The 24,316-nt window shown below is 40.1% G+C and overlaps 2 protein-coding genes and 1 long non-coding RNA gene across 3 annotated transcripts in view; 1 reads left to right on the top strand and 2 right to left on the bottom strand.

Annotated features, from left to right (window-relative positions):
* ldhba (lactate dehydrogenase Ba) overlaps positions 1-12,428 on the top strand; it is a 28,147-nt gene extending 15,719 nt beyond the window's left edge. Inside the window, exons 3-8 of the mRNA XM_039791027.1 lie at positions 4,459-4,576; positions 5,219-5,392; positions 6,770-6,943; positions 8,742-8,859; positions 9,277-9,400; positions 11,545-12,428. Of these exons, the coding sequence (XP_039646961.1) occupies positions 4,459-4,576; positions 5,219-5,392; positions 6,770-6,943; positions 8,742-8,859; positions 9,277-9,400; positions 11,545-11,712 (876 nt within the window). The 3' untranslated portion in view covers positions 11,713-12,428. The remainder of the gene's footprint in view (positions 1-4,458; positions 4,577-5,218; positions 5,393-6,769; positions 6,944-8,741; positions 8,860-9,276; positions 9,401-11,544) is intronic.
* Positions 12,429-15,249: 2,821 nt separating this feature from the next.
* LOC120552997 lies at positions 15,250-18,160 on the bottom strand. The gene is made up of 5 exons (XR_005638074.1): positions 17,824-18,160; positions 15,918-15,980; positions 15,758-15,790; positions 15,534-15,635; positions 15,250-15,402 (listed from the first exon to the last, which is right to left on the bottom strand). It is a non-coding gene; the product is annotated as an uncharacterized LOC120552997 (long non-coding RNA).
* A 2,345-nt stretch (positions 18,161-20,505) lies between these two features.
* Positions 20,506-21,599, bottom strand: kiss2 (kisspeptin 2). The gene is made up of 2 exons (XM_039791033.1): positions 21,497-21,599; positions 20,506-20,772 (listed from the first exon to the last, which is right to left on the bottom strand). Exons 1-2 carry the CDS (start codon positions 21,597-21,599, stop codon positions 20,528-20,530), a joined length of 348 nt encoding a protein of 115 aa, XP_039646967.1. The 3' UTR covers positions 20,506-20,527.
* Positions 21,600-24,316: the final 2,717 nt, after the last annotated feature.

Here is a 24,316-nt window from a genome sequence, read left to right as displayed (position 1 = left end):
TAAGGTCATACAACCTGTTTTTTACATTCAATTGACCTCACTACAGCACAAATATGCTAATAGCCCAGTTTTTCCTGAAAAAAATGATGTACATTGACTACAGGGTTGATGTTTTACGAGCTTTTTTAGAAAATAAAACCAGACGGAAAAGTAATTGTAAAAATGGCCTTGGCATAGCCTATAAGAATTTTTATTTTTTATAAATGTGTACCTTAAGTTCAAATAAATAATACTATCATATTTTTATGTGGATCCCCCTTTCCTGCCCAAGCTACTGCTGTCCTAAAAAGAAGAAAAATAAAGAGACATGTTAATTTAATTGGAATCTGTGTGACCGTTAACTCTAGTCTAAAAATGTGTCCTTTTGGTAACTGGATTTAACTAATTTAATGATTTAATGATCTAATTTCTTTTGTAAAAAGATATCCCTACAATTTGTGTGTGGGTGGGTGGAAGACTTAAACAACAGATGTGATACCAGCTCAATTTATTTTAACACTACCCTTTTTTGTTTTCTTTTTTTTTGTTTTTGTTTGCTAAAACACAGACTTGACATTCAATGTAAATTATTGCACCCAAAAGTAACTTTAATTGGAGTTGTATGACTTTGATCATAAACAACTCTGAATTAGCCCAAACAGAGGGCTGTGTGTGAACCCTCTAAAATGAGTTTGAGTCTGTTGGCAATGAGATCATTGAAAAGATGATTGGAAAACCCGTTTTTGGAATATCCTTCAAATGGAAAGACCGGGCAAAAACCCTTGCAGATGACTCCACCATCAAACTTGTCCAAGACCGAACCATTGCTCCTGCTTTGCTGTGCTAACGGTTGGTTCCTTGAAAACGGGACAGTTTTCACTGGAAGATGTAATGAGCTATGAGCTCTGTTCACTTCCTGCAACCCTGTTCGAAGGAAAGGAAATCTTCCGTAAAGCCAACAAGCCCCAACTAGCGCAGGCAGTCACTGAGTTCTCAAGCAAGAAATCCAACAAAACTGTCCTGGATTCCATCCCACCAACTGAGCATTATGTCCTTGATGGTGGCTCCCTGATTCACCGCTTGGCATGGAAAAAGGGTTGATAGTCATATGCAGACTTTACCATCAAAGACGATGCGCATCAGAGACGTGGTGAAAACGCTACACCCATCATTAACTTATAAGGGGTGGGTTTGTTTGTTTGTTTGATTAGGACAATGCACATTAATGAACATTTCTGTAAATGCGCCAGTGTTAGCCAGTCGGCTAATTTTCAACTGTAGTCCTAGTTGCCTAACTTCAATGCAGAGACTGAGTTTGTGGGAAGAAAGGATTTCCTTTCCAGATCCTGCAACAAACAAAGACTTAACAATCTTATAAATGAGGAGCTGGAGAAGAAGGGCTGCTCTGGACATTGTCAAAGCTGCAGTCAAGGCCTCGGAACATCAGCCCACAACCTTGATGGGGGGGATACAGGCTTACTCATTCTTCTCCTCTACTATGCTGGGACAAACAATAGAGGCCTCTATTTCCGTTCACACAAGTCCAAAGCTGCTAAAGTGTACAACGTCAGGGAGTCCTGGGTAGTGATTTGTGTTCCCAGCTGCTGTTTATTCACGCCTTCACAGGTGTGATGCAACTTCACGCATTTTTAGTGTTGGCAAACAGACAGCATTCCAGGAACTTGTGAATGGTGAATCAACCATCCACTCCTGTGCAAATGTGTTTCGACGGAAAAGTACCGATTCACTTGCCTCTTTGCGCTACTTTATTTATTTTTTTCTTTAGCAAGAAAATCGCCAAATCATGTTACCCCAGAACGTATGCCTCCAACTGAGTCCTCAACCAAATACCACAGCCAAAGAGTTTACTTCCAGATCATGGTGTGGATTGGAAAGGAAGGTGACATGAACACAGTGGATTGGGGATGGAAACTGGTGGACAACCGGTTCCTGCCAGTTATGACCAGTAAGACTGCTGCCCCAGAGAGCCTCCTGAAGATGATCCCCTAGCGCTAAAAAATAAAACCAAAGGCAAAAGAAATGCATTATTAAAAAAAAAAAAAACTGAGCCTTCACATGGCTGTGATGTTTTGACTAATTTTACAGTACCACACAGTTTTAATTAATTTATTCTTTATTGGAATTAAAAGTGGTTATAAACCACCAACACTAGGCAAAACAATATGAGAAATATGCAATTAACTTAAGGGAGATTGTATTATTAAATTGTATGTAATTGTATTCACCCTTATTTTTTGCATAAATATGCTTGTAACAAATTGCTTTAATATATATAGTTGTACTTGTCACTTACCTATCATGCAAATATGCGAATTAGAATAGTACATGGCCAAAACATGTATCAGCCAATATTCCAGAGGCCCGTTCCAGAAAGCAGGTTTAGTGAAAACTCTGAGTTGGTTAACCCTGAGATGAGGGAAACTCTGGGTTTTCCGTTCCAGAAAGAGAGGTAACTTAACCTCAGAGTCAGTTACTATGGTAACTGAGTCTGTGAACCTAACCTGGTCGGGAGCAGGTTTTCTTCAAGAAACCTCGAGTTTCTCTCAGTCTCCTCCCACTGAGAGGGAGGAGAAACTCATTTCCTCATTCATTCATTCAGTCTGTATCAATAAAAAAAACGTATTGGTTTATATTTGGCAGATTATAAAACGTTTTTTTCTCAAACATGTCACGTCCTTTTGTCGACGATCCCATTGATGAAAAAGCTGTATTAATTCAGAGTTTACGTCGGTATTGTGTGTGTGTGTGTGTGTGTGTGTGTGTGTGTGTGTGTGTGTGTGTGTGTGTATATGTTTTCATTTCCACATAACCAATTTGAGAGGTATTTTTTATCACAGTCCATTAGATATGTAGATACCTTATCCGTCCTCATATCACTAACATCAACCATCGTGGACAGGCTTTAACATCCCGGCAGATTCTTTGTATCGCATTACGTTTTTTGCAAACAGCAGTTTTCTTAACAACAGTGTAGCGGATCATACTGTAGGCTAATAGTAGGCTAAGCCACTGTATGCAGAGCAATCAGAAAAGTGTGACTCGCTCTGAAACGTTTTTTAAACTTTTTTGTAGTGTTCCCTGGACAGTAGAGCCATTAAAAAGAAATACATCATTATACATTATAGTTCTGTTAATGATCATGGTGCTGCAGCCTCAGAATGGGATTAGTATAGTTTACTTTTTCGCCCGCAGGATTGCACCTAAATGAAATTATAGGTGTAGGCCTAATACAATTCCAGTTTTCACCAGTAATATTATATGTTAACTGTGATTAAATATGAAATTAATACACTGTGAATGTGTAGCTACGCATTGACTCGAGCAGCAATTTTCTCCCACACCAATTCTCTCTCTTTTGCAGCAGCAGCCGCTGTCTTGCTTTTTTAACGAAATACATGTTCAAACTCGCTGTTTGTGCGCATGAGTATTTCCGCCGACCCGTTTGTTTGTGGTTGTTACCATGGTGAATCGTAGTATCATGGCTCCATTCATACTGCCTTTTGTGCACGCGCTTAACCCTGAGTGAACATACTCCGAGTTGATTGAACCAACTCATATCAGCTGTTCTGGAACCGAAAACTCAGAGTTTCCCATCTCAGGGTAAATCAACTCAGACATCAGGGTTAGACTCAGAGTTTGTTAAACCTCCTACCTGGAACGGACCCCAGGTCTAGGAGGAATACAAAGAGTAATGGTTATTTTAAGGACTTGATGACTGCCATTTTGAAAATGGGGCCTTTGTTGGAGTCAAACTTTGGTAAACTTTTAGTATGATTTTTTTTAAGTACATCTGATACTACTGTAAACCACTGACAAATCTTTTCTTAGAAATGTTTTGGGGTCAAGCCATATTTGCAGCATTACAGTTCTAAAATAAAAAGTTGAGGTTATAAAATGCATCGTTACCATCAAACTTCAAATTTAAGAAGGAAACTCCTACTGACAAAGTATTCCCCTGCCAAACTGAATGTAAAATAGCCTCTACTCCATAATCATCTTCTTGCCCTCAAATTGAAAATTGTATATTTCTGGATTTTTTTGCGACTATTTTTAAAATGAATTTTTTTTGCCCAGAATCAATACTTTTGAATTTTATTAAATTTTTTTAACCAAGATTCCTCTAAATATTTTCTGTTTATACGGTACCGCTGACAGTGACTACATCATATCCGTTTCAAGCAAAACGGAGCGAAAGCGGAAAGCTTTTTTTTAATTTTATTTTATTTTTTTTAAACTGTCTCAAGGTATATTGTCTCTTGAAGTGTATTCAACTTTTGTTCTTGTTAAAGAAGGAAAAAAAAATTGCAATACTTCTACAATCGCAATAAATGAAAATCGTAATGCAAATCGAATCGGCACCCATGTATCGGGGAAAGAATCAAATTGGGACAAAAGCCTATCGTCCCAGCCCTAGTGCCCTCCCTCTCCTCATCTCTCTCCTCTTCCTCCTGCGGACAGGACCTGTGTGATGAGCTGGCCCTGGTGGATGTGATGGAGGACCGTCTTAAGGGAGAGATGATGGACCTGCAGCATGGCAGCCTCTTCCTCAAGACCTCCAAGATAGTTGCTGACAAAGGTCAGTACCTGCTGCTAGGATTGGGTACTGAAACCCGGTGCTAATATGGCACCGGTGCCAAAACGCCCAGTATCTAGCAGACCGAATAGCAACGTGGATTTGGGTGCCTCATTTCGGTGCCACTGATATGTCTGTGCTGCTTTCTGATGCTCCGAAACGGACGTTAGAGGCAACAGAAGCATCGCTGCATGTGGCGCTAGTTCACATTACACTTGGCAGCAGGTAATGTTAGCCTACTGTTAGCTAGCAGCTGGATTAACCATGGTTAAATACTGACAGAATGCTGGTAGCCTCGTGGTGCATTCAAAGTTATTGTAAAATACCCTTTTCCAGTGTGGTGGTTGTTTTTGTCGTTTAACAGCAATTTACTGGTGAAATAAGTCATTGCATTTTTGATAAATTATTTTATTTTAAACATATGGCCGTAGCAATAAATAAGCTGTTTAATGTCACAGACTGTTTTTTTTTTTTTTATAGGTTTAGGCACCTGCAGCGTTTTAAAAGTATCGCTTTAGCACCAGTATCGGAAAAATTCAAACAATACCCAACCCTTCCTGCTGCTCCCATACAGCTGCACTGCAAAGAAAAACATCCCCAGACATCCCTCATCAGTTTGTTTCACTCTCTCTCCTCTTCCTCCAGACTATGCCGTCACAGCCAACTCTCGCCTGGTTGTGGTGACGGCCGGCGTTCGCCAGCAGGAGGGTGAGAGCCGCCTTAACCTGGTGCAGAGGAACGTCAATGTCTTTAAGGCCATCGTCCCCCAGATCGTCAAGTACAGCCCCAACTGCACAATCATCGTGGTCTCCAACCCTGGTGAATACAATAACACACACATTAAGGATCGATTAAAGATCGGATCGGGAAGTATCAGATCGGAGCCGATATGGGCATTTTTAACTGATTGGGGATCGGCAGTCACCCTGATCACCTTACTCCAGTCGTTAACGGCAGAAAATTCTTCAGTAGAGTAGAATTTGATTTAATGTGAGTTTTACAAAAATGCTAGCTGCACTTAGTTACATTTATTAAGTTGAAGTCTTTTAAGTTACTTTTACTTATTTTTGGAAACGAAATGGTGTGCAGCTTTAAAATCTAGGCAAATAAAAGTGTCTATGCCCTACTACTACAACTATTTCTAGTCATAGTTCCATTATCTTTATTGTGACTGTTATTGCCACTGTTCATCACACCCCCAACCGGCACAGTCAGACACCACCTACCAAGAGCCTGGGTCTGTCCCAGGTTTTTCCCGAAAAGGGAGTTTCTCCTCGACACTGTTGCACTAAATATTTGCTCTTGGGGGAATTACTGGAATTGTTGGGTCTTTGTAAATTATAGTGTGTGGTCTAGACCTACTCTATCTGCAAAGTGTCTTGAGTTAACTATTATTTAATACTATAAATAAAATTTAATTGAAATTGAAGAAAAGTATTGAATCAGGGCTCGGCAATACTTAAAAAAATCAGATCAGGGTTCGGGTGGCAAAAAAGCTGATCGGGACATCCCTACACACATTATCGTCTTTAGGTTTGGTCAACACAGTCTTTGGCATTAGTTACTGACACAGAAAGGCTCCTGTCAGACGCAGGGGGCTTTTAACCAATTCCAATGTAATCCCGTCTGCGACGATATTTGACGCTCTGGGAAACGTGACAATTAGCTAGACTGTGTCCAATCTGAGTTTTCTCTTGCATAACTATTTTTCAGCAGCTCCGTCCGGCGCTTAGCGGCACCCAAGACGATTGTGATTGGTTTAAAAAATGCCAGTAAACCAGAGCACGTTTTTCTCCCATCCCAGAATGCTGTGTGGACTAGCCAGACCCTCCTCCGTTCCGCAGCGTGTGGATGGTCTGAGAAAGAGAGACAAGGTTACAAAATGTACGTTTCAGTGACACGTGGGTCAAGAACAGGACATGAGCCCCGGTCTCCTGGGTGAAAGTCCTGTGTTTGACCCCTCCACCCACCAACCTACGTCCTTACGCAGATTTTTGTCTCTAATACTACTCACTACCGTTGTCGCTCATCATACTATGTAGAAGACTCTACAAGGCTGCTTTTGCGTCTGTATCTGATAATGAGAGCCACTGACCAAGCGTGAGTATTTGACGTGTTAGGGAGAACGTTTGTTTGTTTGCATGTGTTGTGTATGTTACATGTCAATGACTTCTGGTTGTGACACACCCTCCACAGTTGACGTGTTGACCTATGTGACCTGGAAGCTGAGTGGTCTGCCCAAGCACCGCGTCATCGGCAGTGGCACCAACCTGGACTCAGCCCGCTTCCGCTACATGATGGCCGAACGCCTCGGCATCCACGCCAGCTCCTTTAACGGCTGGGTGCTGGGCGAGCATGGAGACACCAGTGGTAGGTATACACGGGGACCAGACTGTCATCTATTATCACTTAACAATCATAGGAATATCTGTCAATTTGGATGTAACCTAACACTCAACTCACAATTCGATACGTTACACAATTTTAAGTTTACAATTCACTTTTCTTTGGATTTTTTTAACAGAATGAGCGGCAAACAAATGACTGAAAAATATTCCTTTTTATTTATATGAATTGTGGAAACAACAGATCAAACAGTCCTTATCAAAAGTGCAACTGAAATTGTATTTTATCTTAAATGACAAATTAAATTAGATTTTTGAAACAAATCCCACATCAAAATTCCTAAAAGAGAAATCTCTTCAAATAAACTAAGAACACATAGTGACGTCCGACGTCATGCAAGTTTAATCAAAAGTAGATTATGCGCTAGGCCGTTTAAAAATTGAATCGTGATTTTTTTTTTTTTTTTTTTTTAAATCTCAACTGGTGGTAATCTTTACACATTTAATGGTTTTACTGTAACCGATTTACAATGCATCGTTACATCCCTATGTGTCAGATATGTTGTCTGCAGGGCATCACCAGGGTAGTTTCTCTGAAGTTACACTGAAAAAAGTGAGTGTCATTTGAAAAACATACTGTGTGGCCGTTCTACAAATCTGATCTTACAGGAAGATTGCAAGTAAAAGTTCACATATTTTAGTGCTGTCAGACGAATAAAATATTTAATTGTGATTAATCGCATTAATGTCAGTTAACTCAATTAATCGCACGTTTTTATCCTAAATGTCCCTTGATTTCTTTTTTTATTTCATTATTTTCTCATTTTAATACTCTTATCAATATGGAAAAGTGGATTGGCTTTTATTTTTTTATTTTTTTGGAAAACCTTGGCATATACGGTAGTGTTCAATTTCACACTAACATCCATGTGCTTCTGTCTGAAGTCATCCATTGTCGCCTTGCTTTGAGGGGGCAGAGAATTCGCATCAGCTGTGTGCTTGGCCATCAGCTGTGTGCTTGGCCATCAGCTGTGTGCTTGGCCATCAGCTGTGTGCTTGGCCATCAGCTGTGTGCTCGGCCATCAGCTGTGTGCTCGGCCATCAGCTGTGTGCTCGGCCATCAGCTGTGTGCTCGGCCATCAGCTGTGTGCTCGGCCATCAGCTGTGTGCTTGGCCATCAAGTGGTATTTCAGACTGGACGTGCTGTGATGACTTTGGTCTTGTCAATGGAACCATTTGGCAACTTTTCAAAGGAAACTTTCCATTTATTGGCATCCATTTCGGCGTCTCGCGCTCGGCATCCACTCAAAACGTAACGTTAGCTTACTACTCTTTGTGTGTATGGTGTGCCTGTTGTTTTGTTTCCGGTCTAGCTAGATCCGGTGTGGTGTTGTAGTTTTTCGAACGTTACTAGTTGTTGGAACAGCATGTGAAGAAAACTACAAAGTTTGCTAGTCCAAAAAGAACGTCAATCTCGCGATTAAAAAAATTGACTCAATTAAAATGGGTTTGCGTTGACGCCGTTAATAACTCGTTTAACTGACATCACTAATATATTTATATATTTACCAGCAACCTACTTTTATCGTGCTAGCAACCACCAGGAACACCATAGCAAGCATGTTATTCATTGTATTCTTATAAACCTATTTGACAGTTACGTGTGTGTGTGTGTGTGTGTGTGTGTGTGTGTGTGTGTGTGTGTGTGTGTGTGTGTGTGTGTGTGTGTGTGTGTGTGTGTGTGTTTGTGTGTGTGTGTGTGTGTGTGTGTTGTGTGTGTGTGTGTGTGTGTGTGTGTGTGTGTGTGTGTGTGTGTGTTTCAGTGCCAGTGTGGAGCGGTGCTAACGTGGCAGGAGTCAACCTGCAGAAGCTGAATCCTGATATTGGCACTGATGGCGATAAAGAACAGTGGAAGGCCACACACAAGGCTGTAGTGGACAGGTATGGTCTGTGTTTGAATGTGAAAGAGGGGTATCCAGAGAGAGAAATGGAAGTATGACCAGCTAATAAAACCGAGTTAGGATTGAGTTTCAAAAGATATCTAATCTAAATATCTCTAACATCTGTCAGTTACATTGTTTTCAATTCCATCACACAAAGATTTTGGTGTCATATCTTTTGAGTAACTAAGCCAAACATCCAGTAGACCGGACTAATCATATCACAAAGATATCTATAAGAAGCCAAAGTCCTGATGTCTTTGTGTTTAACCCATGTGTATTTTCAAGTGATTATGTCATAAGCATATTGTAAAAAGTAATTTAAGCTGAAACACCCTGATTGGTCTTTAATGTACATACATGACATAATTGAGTGCACACTGCACAGCCCTTAAGAGAATGCTGCTTTGTATCGCAGTGCCTACGAGGTGATCAAGCTGAAAGGCTACACTAACTGGGCCATCGGTCTGAGCGTGGCAGACCTGACTGAGAGCATCGTCAAGAACATGAGCCGTGTCCACCCTGTTTCCACCATGGTCAAGGTCTGACACACACACACGCACACGCGCGCGCTTGCTCCGGTGACCACGATGTAGCTTCGGCTCCGCTCCGTCTGTTTTTGCTGGGCCTGCGCTTCCTTGTTGTTGTAGTTCAGGTTTTAAAAGGTGTATTTACAAAAGTTTGTCCATCTATTCAGAAGATCCAAATCAATATAGGGCATGCCTTGGCAGAGGTCTGAGCTCTGAGTGCCCTTTTAGTTTGCAATGAATTTGATTACAATAAACAATGAATATGGGGTCAGGAGCAAAGACCAAATTTGAATCTATTTGCCTCCACTTGTATGATTTGTCTGTAGTAGCAGTCCTACAGCTGGTACACTCTGGCACCATTCACCCCCCCCAATATAGGTGTGCTGAAGTGCCTATCTACCATACCTGTGTCAAATGTTGTCTTAGTCTTTATTCTGAGCTAACCACATCCTGACCTCAGCTCCGTACTTAACTCAGACATGAGAGTGATATCCGTCTTCTCATCTCACTCTCGGGTATAAAACTGTCAGTGGTGGAATGTAACTAAGTACATTTACTCCAGTACTGTACTTAGTTACTTTACAAATTACCGTATTGGTCTGAATATAAGACTTTTTTTTTTCTTTCTTTTTTTTTCTGGAAAAAAGTGGGGTTGTCTTATATTTGGGGGGAGTTTAGACTTTTATTTTTTTAATTTTATTTTTTTTTTATGTTCATACACCCACAACAGATGTCGCCAACAACACAAAAGGAGTAAAACATGTGTTGCCCTCCTAACTGAAGCGAGTCTCCATCCCTTGCAGGTAGCTAGTGCCAGGGCCTGAAATATGGAGAGACCCAGCGATCGTCTCCAACAAAGGACTCAAGCCAGCTGATGGACGTGCTGCGACTCAGCTGGTCGAGTCTCCAGAGGCTGGTTTTAGAACGTAAGGGACGTCACCTGTTTCAACAGCCAATAGAGAAGTCAGCTGGTAAAGTCGGTTATAAACTATAGAAATGATCCATAATCCATTTTAATGTTACAAACAGCTGTCGAAATGGCACAGTTTTAGACAGAGCCTCAACGACCGCCTGAAAGCACGGTAACGTTATATGGAGCGAGATAGTGACTGAAGAGAGGAGCGCCCAGCGGTGTCAGAACAAAGCCGTGAATCAGAGAAATAAAACGTGTTTTTTGCCGATTCATCACTAGAAATGCAACTGTAGCAAGCATCTCAATATCACTAACGTTATCCACATTCATATTTAAACGAAACAAATTATATATCCAGCTACAAAGAGAGCCTAAAACTCAGAAGTTAGAACGGAAGTACGAGGCGTTGTCATGGAGATAGTCTAAAAATGCAAAACAGCCAGAGAAAATATTGGGATGGGATGCCAATTACCAGAGCAGTCATTCAGCAGAAGGCCTTGGAAATATTTACCGTTAATTTTAAATGTGACACTTTCATCGAAAAAGATGTTTAAAAACGGCCTACCTTGTTTTATTCAATGTGTTTTTTTTATTAGGATTATTTTTCAAATAAAAACAAGATTTGGTCTTCAAAAAGTTTTTTTTTTTTTTTTTCAAAAATTTGTTTTGAAAGGGGGGGGGAAGGGTCGTCTTATATTCGGACCAATACGGTATGATGTTTGCGCACAAAACAATGTGGTTTATAAAATGTATTTATTATAAATGAAACTGCCCATCCATATATAGAGTTAAGTAAGTAAAATTTATTTATATAGCACCTTTCACAGACAAGAATGGTCACAAAGTGCTTTACAGTCGGAACAAATAAAAGAAACAACAAAAAAGAGCTGAAATGATTAGTCAAATAAACACATAGTTGATTGACAGAACAGTTTTGTTTTTAAAATGTGAGGATTTTCCCACATTGGGTACTTTTACTTTAAATACTTTTACATATATTTTCCTGATGATACTTACATACTTTTACTTGTAACATTTTGAATGCAGGACATTTACTTGTAGCACAGTATTTACAGTGTGGTATTGGTACTTTTACTTGAGTAAAGGATCTGAATACTTCTTCCACCACTGGAAGTTGTAAACCTTGAGTAATGCGTATTTCCAAAGACAAACTATTCGCCCCCATAAACCTGCTTGGATACCTTGATACTGCGTTTTGTTCACGTTTGTGTCTTTTTGCCAGGACATGTATGGTATTGGTGAGGAGGTCTTCCTGTCTCTGCCCTGCGTGCTGAACAGCAGCGGCGTGAGCAGCGTGGTCAACATGACCCTGACGGATGGCGAGGTGGGCCAGCTGAAGAGGAGCGCCGACACGCTCTGGGGCATCCAGAAGGACCTGAAGGACATCTGAACACACCCTGGCGCGCATAATACAACCCCATGATGCAGAGAGGCTTGTCGACACGCACACACACTCCTTTTAGAACGTCCCTCTCTCTTAGACTAACACTCTTATTTTGAAGGAGAATACCAGTGATTTTTAGAGTTTGTGCCAGGGAGAATTTCAGGTTTACACATATGTCATCCAGGCTGGTTTGTCATTAGGTCACCATCTACTTCCTGCAAATCACCTTCAAGTCTAAACTGGTATGCTCCTTTTAAAAAAAAAACAAAAAAAAATACCCAAATTGGCTACCCAACAGTTAGAAGGCTGAAGTTGCTGTGTTAGTGTTAAGAGATGTAAGCCAACCTGTGTACTTTCAACTGTTTGGACCAGGATCAAACCCAACCCTCAAAAATGGTCACTGTCTTCCTCCAGCACTTAGTGTACTGCGTTGTTCCTTTAGTTCCCTACAGGGACTCACTAAGAGAAAGACCCTTAACGTATAGAGAAAGACCCTTAAAGGACGCTGTTTTCCTCCCGCCTTCGTCTAAAAGTGGTACGCCCGCACACTTGGGTCAACACTGTGTGACCTTGTGAGTGTGAAGGTGGATTTTTCTTGCCCTCCTGTTTCCTCAGTGTTAGCAAAGGCAGATGGAGTAGCAGGAGAGGAATGGAAACGTCAGGTGTTACTGTCTGACCTTGTGTTGTGTGTAACTTAATAAATTTGAACCTGATAAAGGGTAGTGTTTGTATGTGTTTGATTTTAGTGTCAAATAGTGTCCCCTTTTGTTAATGATGCTACCTGTGAGGCGCTGAATCATTTGCTCGTTCATTTTTTGTGTGGAAAATAGGCACCGCTTTACATAGAAGTACTCTACTTTAGAGAGAACAGAGGAGTTGGAAGTTTTAGATGTATTCATTTGAATTTCACCTATAAGATCAAATGGATAAAAAAATGCTTGGAATTTAGGAATCATTGTGGAATTGAATAATAAAGATTAAGTGGTTTCGTATTCCTAGACTGCAATTACCATTTTCAAAGTTCCAACAGGCTGTATTATCTGGGAAATGGTGTTATGTTAGAAACCATGTTAATATTACTGTCAGCTATGAGAGCATATAGGGTTTCTGTTACTGAAATGTTTGACGCTAATGGCCATCTCTGTAATTATGAACATTTTTCTGTAGCTAAGGCCATTCCTACAAGTTTAAGAGTTCATGAAATGTTGAGGTTATCCCTTGTTACTATGACAGCCCTGTTTAAAAGTCACCTTCCAAAACATTTAAGGAAGGAATATGTTGGGGATCAACAAATTTGCTAATATTGATGACCTGCAAGGTTATCGCGTTTATTAAATTGTGGTCCTTTTAAAACGATCGAAGAGAATCTACATAATATTTGCCCCTGACCATTTGAAATGTGTTGCTATGTTCGTACATTTTATGATATGGAGCCTGAAGCAGTTCTGCATTTATTTTGTGATTTTTCTGTAATCAAGTAGGTTTTGGAAGGATAAACGGAGCATTCTGTTTTTTATTAATATTGTTTATTTAAATGTACCTATTTGTGTTTTATTGGAAAATATGCTCTTAATTTCACACTCAGAGCAGCATTTTCTACTACTTTCCCTAATATATTTTCTGTTTAATAGAATTATACTTGTACATACATTTCTTAAGAGCACCCAAAAACGGTTTAGCCTATATATTATGAAGAGTTGTTTGGTGAGCCCTTGGTGAGTTACCTGTTACCTGACTTTTTCACATATTTCACTACTATCAGTTGTAGTTAGTGATGTACTTACAAACTTTCCAATCCATCGTTTTATGAGTACATAACCTATTTGTACTACTGTAGACGTTTGGTATCATTTCGGGCATTATTAGTGGGGTAATGTTAAGAGACACTTCGGATCCATTAGCCCCTGCGCTAAGCTATTCAGCTGATAACGCTACGCTAACTCAATGTTAGACCCAGGTGAAAAAAGCTTCTGGGGGGGCGTTTGGCTCGAGGGCATGGTGCAAAGGACCCTAGGGTGAAATTACTCCGAACCATCACTTTAAAGTTTTTTTTTTTTTTTTGTTGGGTGTCCACCCTGTTTTCCCATGCATTGGTGTCTAAGTGACTAATGGGAACAAAAATCTTTGAAATTGGTCCAGTATCCAGCGAGAACCCTGTAACTGTCAGCCGCAAACTGGGCTGCAATGTAATCCCAAAGAGCAAATCGACAGTTTTCCGTCCACTAAAAGTTGTGTTTTTGCCGCTGACAGACTCCGATTATTATTCTAAGTGTCTGACAACATTATGGAAATGATCCTTACAGAGCTAGATCTTTTTGTTAAAGAGTAAGATCCTTTTTGTTTAACCAGAAATGGCCCCGAAATCAACATTGCCAAACTAACCAGACTCTAATTAAACCATACTTTAAGCATTACAACTACTGATCCTGATTCCTTCCCAGCTAACAATTTTTGGTTGCGCGAACGTTCCCTGAAGGTTAGGTTTGGTTGTGTTTTTGTTATTATGGAAAGTTGGTTGAACGTTCTGGGAACGTTATTTTTTGGTTACATCGAACGTTCTCCGAACGTTGTCAGAACGTTCCAACCCTTAGAGAACGTTCCCCTAACGTTCCCCTTACGTTGCAACCTTTAGAGAACCTTCCCCTAATGTTGTAACCTTTATGGAACGTTCCCCTAACGTTCTTTTTTACATTCCCCTAACCTTTAACAAACTTTAAAAACAATGATACTAATTTTATTATTACTTTAAACCGTCTGCATGAGCAGGAATGAATTATTATATATTAGCAGGAATGAATGAACAGGCAAACTTCATTGGATTTAAAACTTTAATTAACAATATACAAAGAATAATAAAAAAATACAAAATAGATAAGGATGTAGAGTGCAAAATGCATATTGGAATGATAAAGTATGTAATGTGTAGGTGAATGGCCAAAGTGGGGATGAGCCCACTTATCAGCCGTTCAGGAGAGTGATGGCAGAGGGAAAGAAGCTGTTCTTGTGTCTGGTTTTTTGTGTGCAGGGATCTGGAGGCAGGAGGATGGGAGGAGGCAGGAGGATGGGAGGAGGCAGGAGGATGGGAGGAGGCAGGAGGATGGCAGCAGTGGAGAAGATGGCCAACAGCTCTTGCTTCCGCAAAAAAAAAAAAAAAAATAGAGCTCCATGGTTTTGAAGGCTCAGTCCTTCTCAGCTGACCTAAAAAGAAAGAAACAAAAGTTTGATATGTCATACTAAGAATAAACACATTAACTAAAGCAAGACAAATTGCCTGACTAACAACCCTGTTTTTATTCTGATCACAAATATTGATAGTTTTTGATTATTATGATTATTATTAACATCACAGAAGAAATTCAATTTACCGTCTGTGTGGGTCAAACTTCCAATCAAGTCCTGCTGCAGTCAGCGCGGGGAAGTTTTTCTGGGAGACCGCTAGAGTAGAAGTCAAAATGAAGCAACGTTACAAGTCAAATTAAAACCTCTTATTAGCCAAGCTAAGCATAATACTGATGTGAACAATAAAATAACACCTGCCTGTTATAACCCTGCAGATAGTCAGGTCCTGGAAGGCCTTCTTTCCCTTTCTGCCCCGCAGGATATACAGTTTTAGAACATCATTGGTTGCCACTCGCCGTAGCATGCGACGCATGGCAGTACCTCCGGTCCAACCTCCGGGCTTGTCAGGAAAAGTTGCTGTAAAACACAATAGAAATAGAATAGAAACACAAATTATACACGTGGAACAAAGTGGAGAGCTTGTACAATCTCATTTTGTAAGAGAAGTCAGTTCTGTTATAATTTAAGTTACGCAAAAGCCACTGTACCTTCAACTGGGTCCCAAGATGAAGTGGCAGGCCGAGCTCGCGTTAGAATACACCCATCCAGCTCTGGGCCACCGGCTGGTTTCCTGTGTGGTGTTGACTCATCTAAAAAGAAAGTAGATATGAATATTGGTCAGTTAATTTATGGTAGGTTTCTTGCAAATGCCATTGCATAACTACTCTATTACATTAGACAATAGCAAAAAAACTAACAAAAAAAAACTTACATGCAGGTGGTGGAGGCAGTGATGTCTACTGACCTGAAAAAAGGCAGGAAGAGACAAACTCATCAGAACAGTCACATGATAAGTAGCAGGTTGAGTGTCAGTAGTTCCACGGTAGGAATATGACTCTGGTTTCTAAATGCATGTATAAATGTTAACTTACAGACAGGGCTTCCAGACACACGCTCCGTCCTGGAACGCTTTCTTGCTTGTGGACTGGAGTCATCTGAAATAAAAGACCATACAATTTGTACTGATTGCAAAAAAAATATTTGAATGTATACAGTGTAAACAAAAATTACAACATAAACGTATGTGACGGTATTTCTCAGGACTTTTGCATTGTAGCCCAGAGACTTTCTAATGGGGAGACACAGCATCCATAGAAATGCATGGGGTTAGTTTGTAAAGCCAGTATGGCAGCTGTGTAGCCTACACATATTCCCTCTATTCCTGTATGCTTCCCCATTCACTTAAATAGGAAAATAGCTTGCCGATAACTGCCCAAAGTACGTTGCAAGGTGGCCGCCGAGTGACTTGCCTAAAATGACTGATTGTATTGGCTATCAAGTATGTACTGTACACTAAAACTAATTGAAAGAACTGGTATGTCTTATTTGTAACAACAACAACGCAAGCAGGTTAACACGATGACACAAAACATACAATGCGGCAAAGCATACACGTCGTGCACAGCAGCAAACAAAGCGCAATACATATGCAGTCCATTTAAAGCGTAACTCTCGCCACAACGCAACCTAGGATCTTTTTGTGAATGTACCAGAGTCAAACTTCGTTTAAAAGCATAATTAGGACGGAAACGCCACTTTTAAGATTGATCGTATTGTCATTTTCGGGTCAAACGGCCTTTTGAATGGGAGAACTAGAGGCTACTTTTATCGCATCAAAATCACTATATGTAAAACACTAAGGGCGTTTTCACACATGAAAGTCCGGACCAAGGTTCATGTTTTTGTTACATTGTATACATTTGATCTGGTAAGTTTTGGTTTCACACTGCAGTTTTGCAAGCGCACTAAAGATCTCTACGTGACAAAACTACGTCCTGCCGTCATCACATACGTGAGCTGCGTCTCCAGATAATTATAATTGATTGGTTTGTAGGCGGGCATCCCCGTCCCTCTCTCTGTGTCGGAGTTTTTTCAACTGACTGCTGCTCTCCCCTTTTGTTGTGATGTTGAGATGCAAGATACGGGAACTTTGTTTCTGGAGCATTTATTCAGAGACAAACTGAAACCTACACTGTACATTTACTACCACTTAACAAATAAACTGCTGATGTATTCTCTGCTCTGATAGCCGACAGCTGTCTGCTCTGAGCGCATTCTCTCTCTCTCTCTCTCTCTCTCTCTCTCTCTCTCTCTCTCTCTCTCTCTCTCTCTCTCTCTCTCTCTCTCTCTCTCTCTCTACAGGTTTCACACCTGTAATTTTGGTTCGGATCAAACTAAAAAGTCTGAAAGTCCGGACCAAACGAGGTATGTGTGAACTCGAGCATTGAGAACATTGTTTGTGCACAAAGAGTTTACCAGAAATAAAAAATTTTGAACAAGTCGCTGCTTGACTGGCAAGATGGCGACGTGGGGAAAAACAAATGCTGAAGTGAGTTGTTGAACCTTTTTTGGTCAACCTGATTAAAACCGGAATATAACAAAGCACTACGAGGGAAAGGGCTTACGGTTAGACCCCAAACCCTTGCATTACAACCATAACATCATGAAACTGTAACGTATCCCTTGTGTTGCCCTTGTGTTGTCCTTCGGGTCCCAGTGACCCGAAGGACAACACAAGAATTATGTACTTCAGTTTACTTTGTTGAGAATTGCTCTCTAAACCCTGTTTCTTGTAAAGTCAGTAAGTAAAGTTTATTTCTAGAGCACATTTAAACACAGTTTAAGCTGACCAAAATGCTGTACAAACAAGAACTAAGGTGCTGTATTAACCCTTGTTTAGAGAGCAATTCTCAACAAAGTAAACGGAAGTACATAATCCTTGTGTTGTTCTTCGGGTCACTGGGACCCGAAGAACAACACAAGGGTTAATTCACTTACTTTTTCGTGAGATCGTTTGGCGAAGCAAATAAAATCTTCTTTCTTTGTCCATTGGTGTAGCGTATCAAACGCAAACGGAAGTCCGGAGGACAGGACTTGAATCGGTCACCTGAGAGCAGAGGCACGGTCTTCCCCTACTGGCGTGGGGGTGTAACGGTTGGATTTAAACACTGATTGAGCCACTTGTTAGAAGTGAATTGTCTTAGTTGTGAAAATCGATAGATTCTTTTTTTTAAGTATTTTCACCTAATACAGTTAAAACAACGAAATCAAGCACAAAAGTACAGTTTTTAGCAAAATTGATTTCAGCCTAAAAGTAAATATATTATCTTGCTATGTTGTTTATCTTACTTAGATTTTATAAGACCAATCATTTTTGAGTGAATCTAAATCAAGTGACTGCAAACCTTTTATATGCTACTTCAAAAACGTAAATGGAGCTGGTTTAAATAAACATTTCAAAACCGCACTCAGAACAACCAAAAACCACCAAAAACTACCAAACGGGAACGTTGTGTGGAGGTAACAGTGCAACCACAGGAGAACGTTTCAGTTGGTTGGTTCCCCTAACGTTTAGGGAACGTTATAACCATGAGGGAACGTTCCCTAAACGTTAGTTTTTGGTTTGGTTCGAACTAACCTTTAGAGAACCAAAAACTAACGTTCCCCAACGTTCCCTAAACGTTCTGTGTTAGTGGGGTTGCCACTGTCTCACTGAATGCTTGCTCTTGGGGGAAATACTGGAATTGTTGGGTCTTTGTAAATTATAGAGTGTGGTCTAGACCTACTCTCTGTAAAGTGTCTTGAGATAACTCTTGTTATGATTTGATACTATAAATAAAATTGAATTGAAATTGATACCTATAGGTTAGTAGTTGATATAATATAGAGCACAGATTAAGGTTTACGAAAATGTAAGTTAACTTTAAAAGGATGAAGGAAGGGACGTGTTGAGGTGAAAAACTTAGAACCTTAGAAAAACAACTTTTGCCGAGATCTTCGGACTGGAGAGAGCCCATGTTCTTCAGATTTCCCATGGTCAAAGAGGATGCTAATAGGCATGTCCGAGGCAAAACTCACAGCTCAAGATTGTTGTGCACACAAGTTATTTAAGGTATTTCAACTGTACCCCCGTACCAACTGTACCTGGTCTACCCCACACTTTTCAGTGGTGTGATGCAAATCACGTCATCATTAAAGTAAAGAAAACTGAGGAGAAGGTGCTGGTCCCTCGGTCAGTGGGTCATCATACTCCTTCCTTTTGACAGAGATGGAATTACCACATGAAAATGAGATTATAGCTAACTCTGGTACTACTGCTAAGGGTGATGCAATGTCCCTTTCAAATTAACTAATAAATAATACACCATTATTAATTAACGGCAAAAAATCCACCAAGTTACTTCCTAGAGGTATCTTGGTATTCACCTCGATAACCAGTTGAGTTGGAAAGTTTGCGTTGATTATTTGTGCTCTTGTTTACAGTAAAGACTTTTTACGTAGACTTGGGCTGTTTGGTGTCAATCAGAAAGTAATGGGTGTGGTTTGGTAAACTCTCTGCTCAGCTAAAATCTAAACTTGCTCGTCTGGTACAGTACAGTGTACCATGAAGGGGATCAGAATCAGAATCAGAATCAGAAAGGGTTTTATTGCCAAGTACGTTTTTTGACACATACAAGGAATTTGTTTTGGTGTTGTTGGTGCACATCACACATTCTCTAAATGTAATATTAAACAATATAAGTATAGGTATAAACAATCTAAGTAATCTAGATGGGGAGGGCTGAGAACCTCTCCGTTCAGCCAACCTCAGACAAGCACAGAGTTTTATCCGATCCGTCGCACATCCTCCACCCCGAGGATGAGCTCTTACCATCCGGCCGACTGAGGCGGCTTTTGATTTTGATTTCGGTTTAAATGTGTTTCTGTCGACTTTGAATGAAGTGTGTTTGTCGATGAAAATATCACTGTTTATTTAAATGGAGTCTGGTGGGTTTGGCAATACAATTTTTCAGTTTAATGTTAAACAAAAAGGACCTAACAAAGGTTGGCCTCTCTAGGGATCCTTTCCATTTCAACGTTTCAAGACCATCGGTCACTTACACACAAAAACATGGGAAAATAGGGTCCAGGTTGAAAAAAAGTTACCCTTTAAATAGTTTTGTATTTTGGTTCTAATGATTGTTTTAATTTACTTTACACAAACATATAGCCTATGATGCTTATTTGCACAATAATGCACCACGAATCTGGCTGCTGAAGGACGTCTGTACGTCACTTGTGACATTTCTAAAGGCACTGCAGTGTCATCTTATGGTTGGATAAAGCCACTGCAGAAAATGACAACTGGGTCACCATAGAGCGCTTTTATTGTGTAATTTAAGACGTCTTCCCCTTCATCATAAAAGTCCACTGACTGGACTATTTCAATTGCATTTCCTAAATACTGAGATGACTAAGAGCAAACAAATGTTACAAAATGTTATTTCATTATGTTTCCTTATCTTAATGTATTTTTTGCGATAGTTTCTTTTATTAACCTCTCGCAATTCTTAAAAGAAATTCACAGTAAAGGTAGGTACAAAAGTTTTATTCACAGAAACATTTTGATCTGAAGAAAAAGGCCTTTTTAAACACAAATGGACCAATGGGACACAAATCCTCAGAAGAAGACACATCTGTTTCAAGTAGGCACCTCCAGTTCTCACGAGAAGAGAGAAAGGGGTGAGACTTTATTTGTCCTGGCTGTTTTAACGGCTCTTCTGTAAACGTAGCCATTGTAGCGTTTCCCGAAGCGGAGGCCGAACGGGTTGAAGTTGAATTTACTACCGCGGTCGTTGCACAGGAGCTGCCGCTGGTCTTCATTCTCTCTCAGGGAGAAACACGGGTTGGCGTCCTCCGCCAACAAGTCTCCTGCAGCTCTTCTCCTGAGTGCCGAGAGGACTGATCCTGAGGACAACAGCAGCAAACATCAGCTCACAGCTGGACACATCAGCTGAATACATGCACCTGCAGCCTGCTGCTGGGATCAGGACAATAAGACAAATTTCATTTCATTTATTTGTTTATTTCACAGGAACAGTGCTTATTAATCAACCGCAAAGTAAGTGTAAATGAGCCAGAGTTAGTTTAACAGGCTAATTTCCATCTCTTGTCCCAAGGCCAGTTTTAAAATAGCAACAAAAAATAAAAAAATAAAAAGACTTATTACAGTCAGCACGTAAAAGCAATGTACAGAGTAATATTCACTCAGGTACAATGCATAACACTACATATGAGATAAAGTAAGTAAAAACAGAAAAACTCATCTGCACTATCACTATTTCTAACTAAGTCATTTATACTAAATAACAAATTTCACTTCTACTATTCATATATAAGACATGCAAACACACACACACACATAGTAGAAGGTAATATAATATTTTATTTATTCAGTTAACTGTTTAACTACATTTCTGTTCATCTTGGTATCCAACATGAATTCCTAAATGCTGTTTCAGAACCAGAGATTTCTTAAAAAAAAAAGTTGACTAAACCCCCCCTCAAACAAAAAGCAAAAGTCCTGCTGTGTTCAAGAAAGTCTAACGAATGATAATAATATAAAACAAATTACTTATTGTGAAGAATGTCTTTTTTTATTAGTTCAAATTCATCTCATGAGGTTGCCCACCTGTTGCATGTGTCCTCTGTGCAGAGTGGAATCCCGGCGGAGCTGCTCCCACACTCCCTCCAACAATCAGCCCGCACACCACAACCACAGCCACAAGTCTCATGTTGGACAGAAGACACAAATCCTCTCTCTCTCTCTCTCTCTTCATCCAAACAGTGCAGATTAAGGTTCTTCTGTTTACCTCCCTCACCAGGCACTAACACGTTCACTCCTATCAGACCTGTTTTATATTTCCACCAGGTGACCTTGTGCTCTTGCAGCTCACAGCCAATCACAGCCGCCTGCGTCTCTGCGCTGTAAATTGCGAAGCTGTCCGCTGCTGGTGGTGCTGAAATGTATAATCATTTCTGGGAAATGATGCCAGTTTGCTACTGGGATCATTCATCCAGTACAAGATAATATGTTATGTTGAAAAATGGCAAAGTCGTGAACATTTTAAAATCAAATAAGTGACGGAAACAGGGCTGGATCAGGACGTGTAATTGCACAAGCCAGGTTCCAGTTTGGCTACAGTAATGCAAAGATGGTGGACTGAGTAAACTGTGCTTTAACTCTATTCTATTTTAATTCTAGACTTCCATGCGCGTAATACAACATTGTGTTGCAGGGTGGGAGGCCCAACGCACAAAGTAAGCATCACATTGCTGGCTTTACATTGTATGGGTTCAGGTTCAGGGTCAGGGTCAGGTAAGGTTACTTTATTTGTACCAGTAGGTAGTTTTGTTGTTTAAGGAATTCAAGTCAATTCAATTCAATTTTATTTATAGTATCAAATCATAACAAGAGTTATCTCAAGACACTTTAAAGATAGAGTAGATCTAGACCACACTCTATAATTTACAAAGCCCCAACAATTTCCCACGAGCTAGCATTTAGTGCAACAGTGGTGAGGACAAACTTCCTTTTAGGCAGAAACCTGGGACAGACCCAGGCTCTTGGTGGGTGGGCGTCTGCTGGTGCTGGTTGGGGGTATGATGAACAGTGGCAATTATAATAATTCAATTCAATTCAACACTCTATAATTTACAAAGACCCAACAATTCCAGTAATTCCCCCAAGAGCATTTAGTGGCAAGGAAAAACTCCCTTTTAGGGAGAAACCTGGGACAGACCCAGGCTCTTGGTAGGCGATGAACAGTGGCAATTATAGTGACAATAAAGATAATGGGACTATGACTAGAAATAGTAGTTGTAGTAGCCTAATGGTATAGCAGGGCACTGCAGGGCGTAGCAGGGTAACAATAAAGATAATGGAACTATGATTAGAAAAAATTGTTGTAGCAGTTCAGGGCGTAGCAGGGCATGGCAGGGCATAGAAGGGTGTAGCAGGGCTCTGAGCAGGACCACCGCTGCAGCTGCAACCATGATTTAGGTGCCACCCTTATCCCAGTAAAACTGTGATGCGAGATAGCACAAGGAGGAGGAGAGAGGAGCTCAGTGTGTCAAAGGAAGTCCCCCGGCAGTCTAAAACTAGAACAGCATAACTAAGAGCTGGTGCAGGGCAAACCTGAGCCAGTTCTATAAGGGTTGAATTAATTTCCAGTAAGGATGAGTGACCAAACCATGACACAAAAGAAAAGGACAGGATTGACTCAATAAAAGCTCGACAAACATGGTCATTATGGTTTGATTAATATGAAAAAACGAGTTTCCTTATCAATATAAGTGCTGTTGACCCGTTTGTATCAACGATGGGTCCCAAGGTGTATGATGACGATGATGATGAAAAAGAAAATGATGATGACTATGATGATGAACCAGGATAATTAGAGATGCTGATGATGACAACAGTGCTGCTGATGACTGTAATGGTAATGATAATGATCTATGTTTACTGTAAACATTTTTAACATGAATTGCAATATCGCAATTTTGTTTACATGTGTAAATTATTCCACTCTTATAAGTGAATTATTTTCTGGGCAAATGTCAAAATCATCAGAAATCTAAGGTATGTAATTAAAGAATATTCTAACTTACTTTGTGCTATACGTTGCCAGCAAAACATGAATTCTTTCATCAAACTATTGTTTTTATATTCAAGTTGTATTCAATATTCTCAGTTTTCCACAAAATGTCTGTGATCTTATAATTTTTGCCATGCTCTCATGGGAAAAAAGAATTTTAGACATCGTTGCACTACACGTATGACAAGCCAGAGGGCTCCATAGGACTGCAACAACAAAAGTAGTCTCCCTGGCCCAGTAGTCTGGTCTGATGCAAACCATGCAACTGCAACACTTGCTTGCTCTCTCCCCATATTTCTTATCTATCTCTACTGTGAAGTCTGAAATATTTATTTAAAAAATAATGAAAAGAATTGTATAAGTTATTTCATTTTATACTATTTTTAGGATGCTTTTTTACAGTTTTTTTTTGATTGCTAAAATGCATTGGTCAAAGCTGAAGTCACATTGTCAAAACTCTTCACACAGTCAGTGAAACAGAAGTCTATGTGGACCAAACTGTGAATCAATTTCCATTGCTTTCACACGAAATGCATTCAATGACAACATTCACCAAAATCCATCAATTATTTTCTCAGTCATACTCCACCGCCTGCAAAACACTATCTGCAGCACATTTTAAGAAAAAAGGACACGTGTGTCCACTTCTTCCAACTCTTCCTCCTTAAACTTGTCCTCGTTGTCGTCCCCTGCCTCTCCCTCCTCCTCCCCTTGCTCTCTGTCCATTGTTGGCATCCATTGTTCAAAACAGGTAATCTGACCTTTGACCTTTACTAAAGGAGTGATTGTTATCAGTTAAGCAATTAGTGTTTGCACATGTGAGGAGTGTTTGTGTGTGTGTGTGTGTGTGTGTG

Source organism: Perca fluviatilis, chromosome 23, assembly GCF_010015445.1.
Source record: "Perca fluviatilis chromosome 23, GENO_Pfluv_1.0, whole genome shotgun sequence".
Classification (NCBI taxonomy): Eukaryota; Metazoa; Chordata; class Actinopteri; order Perciformes; family Percidae; genus Perca; species Perca fluviatilis.
Note: the sequence above shows the minus strand (reverse complement) of the source record. Positions and strands in the feature narration are given on the sequence as shown.

Excerpts from the sequence above, each read along its gene's own strand:
- kiss2 (XM_039791033.1), bottom strand. The coding sequence starts at position 21,599 with ATGAGACTTGTGGCTGTGGTTGTGGTGTGCGGGCTGATTGTTGGAGGG. Across the intron at positions 20,773-21,496 it reads ACAGAGGACACATGCAACAG|GATCAGTCCTCTCGGCACTC; the intron begins GTGGGCAACCTC and ends TGTTGTCCTCAG.